Here is a 9669-nt window from a genome sequence, read left to right on the forward strand (position 1 = left end):
GATAATAACAGACCAGTGCCAGTTGTTGACGTTGGTGGCGTCTGCTCTCTCTTCAACGATCCAACGAGGATCTCCTTCCCCCCATTTGGCCATAAGTGATCCACCTATAATCACTGATCAGTGGTCGATGACCTGCAACCACTACAACCACTGCAACCACTACAACCACTGATCAGCTGAAGTAGTAAACTCTGTCTCTGATCAGCTGAAATTTAAGGTTCCACACTGTGCCCACTTCCTGGGAAGACTTTCAAAGTAAAAGTCCACATTCCGGATGTTGTGTTCCTGCAGAATCAGAAATCATGTTCTCACTTTACTACAACTCCCAGGAGCCATCGCGCGGCCAGCCTCCGTCACAGAAGAAGAAGACGAGGATCCGCTGCAGTCGAAGGTAAAAACAGCTGATTAGTTGTGTTCGATTCTCAGTTTTACACTCGGAGGGGAATCGATCCGTGTCACATCGGGTCAAAGGTTAAATACCCATCACTGACGTCACGGTTCCGACTGCTTGTCAGAGTGAAACCATTGTTAAATCTGCTAGCATGCTAACTAGCCTTCTGTTGCTAACACAGAGAGACAGAGAGACAGATGGACAGACAGAGGGACAGAGAGAGAGAGAGAGAGAGAGAGGAACAGAGACAGACAGAGAGAGAGAGAGAGACAGAGAGAGAGAGAGAGACAGAGGGACAGAGAGAGACAGACAGACAGACAGAGAGACAGAGGGACAGAGAGAGGGACAGAGAGAGAGACAGAGAGACAGAGGGACAGAGAGAGGGACAGAGAGGAGGACAGAGAGAGACAGAGGGACAGAGACAGACAGACAGAGAGACAGAGGGACAGAGAGAGGGACAGAGAGAGAGACACACAGAGAGAGACAGAGAGAGAGAGAGACACAGAGAGACAGACAGACACACTCATGTGTTTGCAGTAGAACATTCATCTGTCCGACTTTTACTTTGACAGTTTAAATAAAGTTTGTTGTTGTGCAGATGATGAAGAGTAAACCTGATGAGGAAGACTACTGGAACAGCTCCAAGTTCAAAGCTTTCACCTTTGATGACGAAGACGACGAATTCAGCAGAGTAAGACCTGATCCACAACAGACCTGATCCACAACAGACCTGATCCATCACAGACCTAAACCACAACAGACCTGATCCACAACAGACCTGATCCATCACAGACCTAAACCACAACAGACCTGAACCATCACAGACCTAAACCACAACAGACCTGAACCATCACAGACCTGAACCATCACAGACCTGAACCATCACAGACCTAAACCACAACAGACCTAAACCACAACAGACCTGAACCATCACAGACCTTACTCTTACACACACTTGACAACTGACACACTTGTGTAAAATAATCAGTTTTCTTTAATCTACAGTTTCATTACTTACCATAATATTTTATTATTTCTATGCCAGGTTTCAGAATGTTACATGTTAATTCTGAAACAGGACTTGACTGGGACAGGAAATGTCCGGGGGGGGGGGGTACAGCGTGCACTGTGTGACGTTCAGGTGTTGATGTTTGTGTCCGTCAGTTGAAAGAGTCGAAGCGGGCGGTGAACAGCATCCGAGGGCTGGTGGACGAAGAGGAGGACGAAGACGATGTGGAGAAAGTCAGCTGGAGCGGGGAGCCTGTTGGGAGTATGACATCATTACTGTTATTATGGCACCTGTGCAGAAAGCTGGGCTGTGATTGGCTGCAGTGTGTAAACGTAATTCTCCTGTGGTTCCTCAGGTATCTCCTGGTCGGTCAGAGAGACGGCAGCGTCCAATCAGAGGACAGATAGAGAACCAGCCTTCCCCAAAATCAACACTGACACACAGACGATTGGCAAGAGTCACTCAGGATACTCACTGAGTTCTCTGTTCAAAGGTGATCGGGGGATCGGGGGATCGGGTGATCGGTGATTGGGGATCGGTGATCGGGGATGGGGATCGGGTGATCGGGGATCGGGGATCGGGGGATCGGGGATCGGGGATCGGGGATCGGGTGATCGGTGATCGGTGATCGGGTGATCGGTGATCGGGGATGGGGGATCGGGATCGGGTGATCGGGGATCGGGATCGGTGATCGGGGATCGGTGATCGGGGATCGGTGATCGGGGGATCGGGGGCCTGTACTTCAACATATCCAGAATCTCTTTATCCAGCTGAACTAACTCAGGTTTTCCTCAGGATATGAGGGGGGGCCGAGTTTACTGCATATGACCAATCACAGACCGGGACAGTTTGACTGACAGCAGAGCCGGGACAGTTTGACTGACAGCAGAGCCGAGGATCAAACTGTTGAATAATAAAAATCTGAGCAGAACAAACTTCCAGAATAAAAGAAACAGTTCCAGCTGCTAAATGCAGGAAGAACAGCTGGTCAAACATCTGGGATTGTTTTTATAGTAAAACTGTTCATGAACAAGAGCAGATCTGAATCTCATCTGTTTCCATCACATGTCATTTACATGAATTCTCATTGTGTGTTTGGCAGTTTTAGTCTTTCAGGTGAAACCCTGGAGGCTTCAAGCTCAGCTGCAGGAAATAAAACACAAATAAACTGTAAAGAAGGAAGTCGACTGATTTTCATATCTTTACAATCCTTGAAGAATCCACACCAGCTCCACAGATCCTCTAAGAGCATGATGTCATGGTTCAAAGGAAGGGATTGATCAGTGGGCGGAGCTTTATACTGTTTGATCTCTTATCTCCAATTTAACCTGGAGCAGTTTAGCTGTTCAGTGTAAGTTACCGTGGTGATTTACCTGATAACAGTGGAACGAGCTTCGTAGGACTGAAAACTCTGAATTAAACCTGAAGTTAACCTGATGACCACAAATCCTGCTTCGTGTTCAGACTCTTGTTTCAGGTTGATGATGATGAAGCTTTGTTCTGATTCTCTGCAGGAAAAACTAGAGGAGGAAACTTTCAGTCCTTCACTGACTGTGAGTCAAACACTGAGTGAGAGAGCGAGAGATAAAAGAATAAATGGTTGAAAGAAGTGATGAGTGGATTAACGAGGAAAAGATGGAAGCTGATGTTTTTCATGTGTTTGTGTTTTAGCGCTCAGCGACTCGTCTGCCAGGCTCTACGCTCCAGAGCTCCGAAAACCTAAATCTGAATACAAGGTAACACAGACACTGGTAATCTGATTACACACTGGTAATCTGATGACATCAGATTATCCAGACGTTGTATGTTCTCTCTAATGATGATGTCATTGTGTTGATGTCAGGACTATGTCAGTGATTGGTCGCCTGAGGAGACAGTTCACAGAATGCAGCAAGGAAAGGCGAGTATACCTGTACAGTATAGTATTAAGTGTAAAGTGTAGTATACAGTATATAAAGTTTTGTGTATTTCACTGCGTTGTGTTTACAGACTGTGTCTCTGGAGAAGTTTCGGTCTCTTCAGGACAAACTGCTGCTGCTGGATTTCTCCGTCAGCGCTCACGATGGAAACGTTATCACTGCTGTAACTTTATTTACAAATACATTCATGAAACTATGATCTGTAAACTTTATCAACAACTTCATTCAGACAAATGACCATGTTTGTTTTACAGATTTTGATTTATTTGAAGAGGACTTTGAGTAAAGGTGAGACGGCTGCGGTCGGTCAGCTCAGACCCTGGATCTGTTCTGACCCTGGGTCGGTTAGCTGGGGTCTGGACCGGTTCTGATCCTGGGTCGGTTCTCTGACTCTGTGTTCTTGTGTTCAGAGGTTTTGTTTCGGGAGCTGGATTCCAGACAAACGGCTCTGAGACATTTCATCCACTATCTGACTGAAACCAGAGATCAGAAGCTGCTGCTGGAGCTTCTCAGGTGCTCTCAGCTGTTCACACCACTTTACACTTGTTCCCTGGTCTGTTCACACCTCCTGTTCACACCTGTGTCTGTCTGTGTTCACACCTCGACAGGACTCTGGGCAGGATAGAGGACATGGTGGTACGTAGGACACCCGTCTCTCACACCTGCACTACATCATCTTGTCTGACAGGATGCTGATGTCATTTCCCTTCTGTTTCCATGGAAACAGCTGCTGCAGTACAAAGAACACCTGGGCATCACAGATGAAAACAAGAGGCGGGACTTCCTGAAGAGCTGCCTCAGGTGAGTGACACCTGCAGGCCAGTGGACTGAACTACAGTCAGATCCTGGTGTGATGTCAGAGAGTGTGTCTGGAATGTGTTTCCTGTGGCCATGAACACGTCTGTCATTTGTTTTGAGACCAATCGATGTGGTTTGTTTTTCTCCAGTCTGGCGTTTTCTCCCGAGGACTCGGCTCATGTTCAGGATCACTTCACTCTGTTGGAGCGACAGATCATCATCGAGGTTCAAACCTGATTCATGTCCTGACATTTCATTCGTTCATCACGGGTTCATGACAACAGTAAACAACTGTCTTGTTGCTAGGCAACAGACGGGCAGGCAGAGCGTGGAGGGAAGTCGGAAATCTTCCAGAAGTTTCCCAGAAGAGCTTCAATCCTCAACATGCCGCTGATCACAACTCTGTACTACTGCTGCTTCTACCACTACAACGAGCCTGAGGTCTCTGCTTACATACGTTTATATAGATATATAGAAACATGTAGGTATTAAATATAGATAAACACAGTAAACATGGAATAATTGAAGGTTTTTTGTTTTTCAGGGAACGTACAGCAGTCCACTGAACATCCGTCACACCTTCAGGGTGAGAGCGGCCATCTTTACAGAATTCATTAAACCTATCAAACATTTTAAATATATATATCAAACGTGTAGAACGTGTCACACGTGGTAGCATCAGTCTGTCAGCGGCGCTTATCGACCTCAGATTTCAGAGAAGCAGTACTTTGTGACGGCATTGGCGGCGCGGGCGAAGCTGAAGGCGTGGTCGGACGTAGACGCTCTGTTCACCTGCAGAAATTGGCTCGGATTCACCAAGAAGAAATCACCTCTCAGCTTCCATCGAGTCGTTGACATCCTGCAGAAAAACTCCGCCCCCACACAGGTGAGGAGGCGGGTCCAGAGTGGAACCAGCTGAAGTGGGAGTGTTGTGCGTTTACAGTTGTGCTGTGTGATTGACAGGTGTTGCAGGAGTACGTGGGCCTGGTCGATGACGCCGACACGAGGACCTGTCTGGCACAGAAACTGAAATGTCACGACATCGTCATCAACGTGAGACCCAGTTTTACGTGAATAACGTTCTGTTATTGATGCTTCTATGTTAATGAGGGGATGTTTCTGTGGGCCAATCAGACGTACCGGGACCTGAAGGACCGAAAGCTGTTGCTAGGATACCGAGGGAAGGTGGAGAAAGGTTCGGCAGAGGAGAGGAAGATCAACGAGCTGCTCGCCAACACGGTGAGTAAGAGGAGGGGGTGTCATCTTCATATTTTTCATCATGTGACCTCATTGTTTCTTCTCTTTCAGCAAATCCGCTGGAAGAACTGATCCATGGAATCTTCATAGACTTAATCTGCGTCTCAGTTCAGCGGCCGCCTCCCCCCCCCCAACACCGCATAGATGGACTGGTCTTATTGCGTCAACAGCTTGTCCCGCCCCCCCACAGCCATCGCCTGGCGACAGAGCTACGGACATTAATGTTCTTTGGTTGATTAAAAATGTCTTAAAATGCAGCCTCCGAAGGGTGTGGCCCTGAATTAAGACTGTCCATCACCATGACAACAGGAACGTCCCATCACAACCACATTCCTTCAAGAAAATGTTTTTTTTTTTTACAAGAACAATAAAGTTATTTAAAATTGTAAAATGGATTTGAATGTTTCTAATGTTCATTGAAGAGAGAAGAGAGGAGGAGAGAAGGGTCTTAACAAAGTTGTTAAAAAACAAAGACTCTTCAAACAAGCACAAGCCTGGACTCTGGTGCTACGCGCAGCTTTAAAGATCTGCTCTGCCTGGAGTAGCTGTAAAATGGCATCAGCCGGGTGAGATCCAGAAGCTCTGGCTGCACCAGGAACAGTTTGTCGTGCTCCAATCGTCCGGCTCGTCAGCAGCAGACGAGCTGAGTGGAACCAGCTCGGACCACAGTCTAAAAGAGGATGTCAATGAATCCCTGGCCTCCCTCAGCCACGAACCAGAAGACTCCAGTTCCTCTGCATGTCCTCAGGCCTCTTGGTGGCGTCAGAGCAGTTCCTCCCGACCACAGCTTCCTGTTCATGAAGCTGGACTTTTTATCAATCAGTTTAATTGTTTAATGAAAGTGTCTTTTATGTCAACGTGTATTTTAAATGCTGTTTATAGAACTTTCTGCACATGGACACATTTTTCTCATCCTATTGTTATTGTTGATTATTAATGAATTTGAATTAATAATGTTGTCACGTGATCTGCAGGGAGTGCGCTGCTCTGCGGGACGTCATGTGACGTCACAGGACGGAGTCAGACAAAAGAGAAGATTTTGATGCCCCAGGATGCATCGCGCTCAGTCAGTGCTGAGCAGACACGAGGGAGGATGCACGCGACAAAGGTGAGACTTCACTTTTAATAATAAAAATAAATATCACTGCTTTAACTCTGCTTCCATATATTCTATATAATTAGAGGTGTTTATATATATTCATTGTTTATAAAACATGTCAAACTTATCAATAACAAACTGAATTCTGATCTATAGCAACAGCCATGATTATAAATATACTGGATATAGTCTACTGATTATAGATTATCTATTTATTGAAATTTTAGTGGTAGATATTATTGTGATTATATATACTTTTCGTGTTTTTTTGTGATTTATAATCAAGTGTTTAACTTGAATTTACTTGAATTTGAGGTCTATTTACTTTAAAAGTACATTTTCTACAACTCCACATTACAATGTTTCCATAGCAACAATGTTTCTTTAATATTCAGTGTTTTTATTTGTCAGATGTAACGAGGTCAACTATCAATTATTAAAGCTCTGCCCCGCCCACCTCCTACATCCGCTGCATGTGATTGGACGCTGCTGTCAGTCACAGCTTTATGAAGTTAAATTATTGATCAGGACTGAAATTGAATGAGGTCACAGAGATAATCAGCCAATCAGAACTCAACAGATTCTTCAGTCGTGTGCGTTTGTGCGTCTTGTGTTACAATAACAATAATAATAAAAATATAAAGAGAGAAAACGTCAGGTGTTCATTCTTTGTTTCTCGATGGTTGAAATCACTTTTGTTCCTGACCTGTTGCAGCTTTCGATCATGTCTCATGATCTTCATCTGAAGACGAGTCGTCCTTTAACTTTATACAAACCAGATGTTATGCAGTTGTTGAACTCTGTAAACTCTGTTTCTCTGCAGACATCATGCACGAGCTTCCAGTGACCGACACAGTTTCCCTGATGAACAATGAGAGTTCGTTGGTGAAGTGTGAGCTGCCATACGATGACGGCCGTCTGCCACTGGTGCTGCTGTACAGCGTGGTGTTGGTGGTCGGACTGCCTGCGAACCTGCTGACCCTCTACCTCACCTGGCTGCAGGTGTGCAGGAAGAACGTGTTGGGTGTTTACCTGTGGAGCCTGTCGCTGTGTGACCTCACCTACCTGCTCACGCTGCCTCTGTGGGCGCACTATGTGAGCCGAGGTCACGTGTGGCCGTGGAGTTCAGCCATGTGTAAGCTAACGGGCTACATCTTCTTCAACAACATGTACATCAGCATCTTCCTGCTCTGCTGCATCTCCTGCGACCGCTACGTGGCCGTGGTCTACAGTGTGGAGTCCCGAGGTCTGCGGAGGCAGCGCCTCGCCGTGCTCATCGCCCTCGCCATCGTCCTGCTGGTCGCAGTCGGACACCTTCCTGTCTTCACCATGAGTGAGGGCGACGCTGCTGAGGGAGACCAGCGCTGCTTCGAGCCCAGTCAGAGCAGTGCGACCGTGATGTGCTTCAACTATGCGCGCTTCATAGTCGGCTTCTTGATCCCACTGTTGCTGCTGATGGCGACGAACCGTGGCATCCTGGTCAACGTGCAGCGCAGCACGGGGCTGCGGCGGGAGCAGAAAGAGCGGGTCCGCTGGTTGGCATTGGCGGTGGTCATCCTGTTCCTGGTCTGCTTCACCCCGTACCATCTAATTCTGCTGGTCAGGGCTGTCATGTTCCACTTCACTCAGCCGCAAGACGTCACCTGTCTGTTCGAGGAGACCATGTACACCCCCTACACCATCTCCCTCGGCCTCTCCACCGTCAACAGCGCCATCAACCCCATCCTCTACGTCCTGTCCAGTGAAAACATCCGCAAAGAGCTGAGCCGAGGCCTCGTGCAGGTCTGTGACCAAGCTCGTCTGAGACCAAGATCCGACAGCAGCCAGATCCAGATCCAGTCCAACAAGAACTTGTCAGAGCTGAATGCAGCAACCGAGGAGCAACAAGGAGGAAGACCTCCGGGTTCCTAACAGAACCTTCCTGGTCCCTTCTGGACTCTACTGGTCCCTTCTGGACTCTACTGGTCCCTAAAACAGTTGTGGATCTAATCTTGTACGGTTTGTTCTGACGGTGTTCATCCTCGGGAGATCAGGAACTTTAAAATCTTTTGTTTTCTTTTTGTAATCAGACGATTTAATTAAAACAGTAAATTATTATTATAGTGATCACGTTTGTTCCGAGTCAAAATTATTCCGAATAATTGTTGTCACACATCCTGTGTTGTGTGTGTGTGTGTGTGAACAGGAAGTTGTGTGGGGGCGTGAACAGGAAGTTGTGTGTGGATGTGAACAGGAAGTTGTGTGTTAATTTGATGAATCGTGTCTTTTCCACTTTGAACCGTCACCTGTGACATCAGCTAGAAGGAGGAGGAGCCAGTGACATCACACCTTTAATCTCAAAAACAGAATAAATCAAATATTAGTTTGTAAAACTTTACACATTTATAACGTCTTCACAATGACACGATCCCAGATGTTTTACCAGCTGTTCTTCCTGCATTTAGCAGCTGGAACTGTTTTATTCTGGATGTTTGTTCTCCTCTGACTTTTATTAAACAGTTTGATCCTCAGTAAAAAAAAAAAAGAGGTAAAATGTTTAGATAACAAAAATATCTTTATAGGACCGACGCACAGTAGCTGAGCTTCATGTTACACAGCAGTGGTAACACCTAGTGGTGGACAGGCGACATTACACAGCTCATCCCAGACTCGATGTCTTTAACTGTGTAAATTAGTAGAAACTGAGATAATGTTGAAAATACAGAAACACAAAGTTGTATTTGTGGATAATTAGAAGAAAATGTTCCATCTCAAACTAATGTTACATCAATAATTGTCTCCTTTAAGATCTGTGATGAATAATAATCTCATTCTATCACAAATCAGTAGCAGCTGAACCATTTGTGGATAATCACGTTGTGAGCTGCTTGTACGTCTTGTTTGTAGCTGCTACGAGCTGAAGAGGACACACTCGGGACCGCAGGACATCAAACACTGTCCAGTCCTTCAGACCGACGCGGCCTGAACTGATCGGTGAGCTCCGATGTGCAACCGGACTTCTGCTCATCGCGGCTCATCTTAGCCACGTTAGCCATGCATGCTAGGTCGCGTCTAAACAAATGGACAGGCTGTTACGTGGTGCGTGACGTAGTAACGTAGGCAGGTCCTGGCAGACACATACAGCGTCTTTGCAGTTTAGGAACCGATAAGCAGAACCGAAATTCGTACCCGGTTCTAATTTGGAACAGAGTTTCGA

The 9669-nt window shown here is 46.3% G+C and overlaps 3 protein-coding genes across 4 annotated transcripts in view; 2 read left to right on the plus strand and 1 right to left on the minus strand.

Annotated features, from left to right (window-relative positions):
- Nucleotides 1-238, minus strand: part of LOC118104042 (activator of 90 kDa heat shock protein ATPase homolog 1) — a 3198-nt gene extending 2960 nt beyond the window's left edge. The window contains exon 1 of the mRNA XM_035151109.2: nt 14-238. Coding sequence (XP_035007000.1) covers nt 14-93 — 80 coding nt within the window. The 5' untranslated portion in view covers nt 94-238. The remainder of the gene's footprint in view (nt 1-13) is intronic.
- vipas39 (VPS33B interacting protein, apical-basolateral polarity regulator, spe-39 homolog) overlaps nt 1-5769 on the plus strand; it is a 6362-nt gene extending 593 nt beyond the window's left edge. The window contains exons 2-20 of one of the 2 annotated variants that reach the window (XM_035151104.2): nt 330-391; nt 990-1082; nt 1556-1661; nt 1756-1893; nt 2915-2953; nt 3072-3136; nt 3244-3300; nt 3390-3482; nt 3574-3607; nt 3730-3832; nt 3928-3955; nt 4047-4120; nt 4267-4342; nt 4424-4558; nt 4662-4703; nt 4827-5003; nt 5081-5170; nt 5252-5356; nt 5426-5769. In XM_035151104.2, coding sequence (XP_035006995.1) covers nt 330-391; nt 990-1082; nt 1556-1661; nt 1756-1893; nt 2915-2953; nt 3072-3136; nt 3244-3300; nt 3390-3482; nt 3574-3607; nt 3730-3832; nt 3928-3955; nt 4047-4120; nt 4267-4342; nt 4424-4558; nt 4662-4703; nt 4827-5003; nt 5081-5170; nt 5252-5356; nt 5426-5446 — 1538 coding nt within the window. In that variant the 3' untranslated portion in view covers nt 5447-5769. Of the gene's footprint in view, nt 1-239; nt 392-989; nt 1083-1555; nt 1662-1755; nt 1894-2914; nt 2954-3071; nt 3137-3243; nt 3301-3389; nt 3483-3573; nt 3608-3729; nt 3833-3927; nt 3956-4046; nt 4121-4266; nt 4343-4423; nt 4559-4661; nt 4704-4826; nt 5004-5080; nt 5171-5251; nt 5357-5425 lie in introns of those variants that run through there. The other variant, XM_047338123.1, reaches the window with a different exon arrangement.
- Nucleotides 5770-5920: 151 nt separating this feature from the next.
- gpr132b (G protein-coupled receptor 132b) lies at nt 5921-8579 on the plus strand. The gene is made up of 2 exons (XM_035151108.2): nt 5921-6482; nt 7297-8579. The coding sequence occupies exon 2, from the start codon at nt 7302-7304 to the stop codon at nt 8382-8384; it is 1083 nt and encodes a 360-aa protein (XP_035006999.2). The 5' UTR covers nt 5921-6482; nt 7297-7301; the 3' UTR covers nt 8385-8579.
- Nucleotides 8580-9669: the final 1090 nt, after the last annotated feature.

This window comes from Hippoglossus stenolepis, chromosome 20, assembly GCF_022539355.2.
Source record: "Hippoglossus stenolepis isolate QCI-W04-F060 chromosome 20, HSTE1.2, whole genome shotgun sequence".
Taxonomy (NCBI): Eukaryota; Metazoa; Chordata; class Actinopteri; order Pleuronectiformes; family Pleuronectidae; genus Hippoglossus; species Hippoglossus stenolepis.

Coding starts and splice junctions, on each gene's coding strand:
- gpr132b (XM_035151108.2), top strand. CDS start 7,302: ATGCACGAGCTTCCAGTGACCGACACAGTTTCCCTGATGAACAATGAG.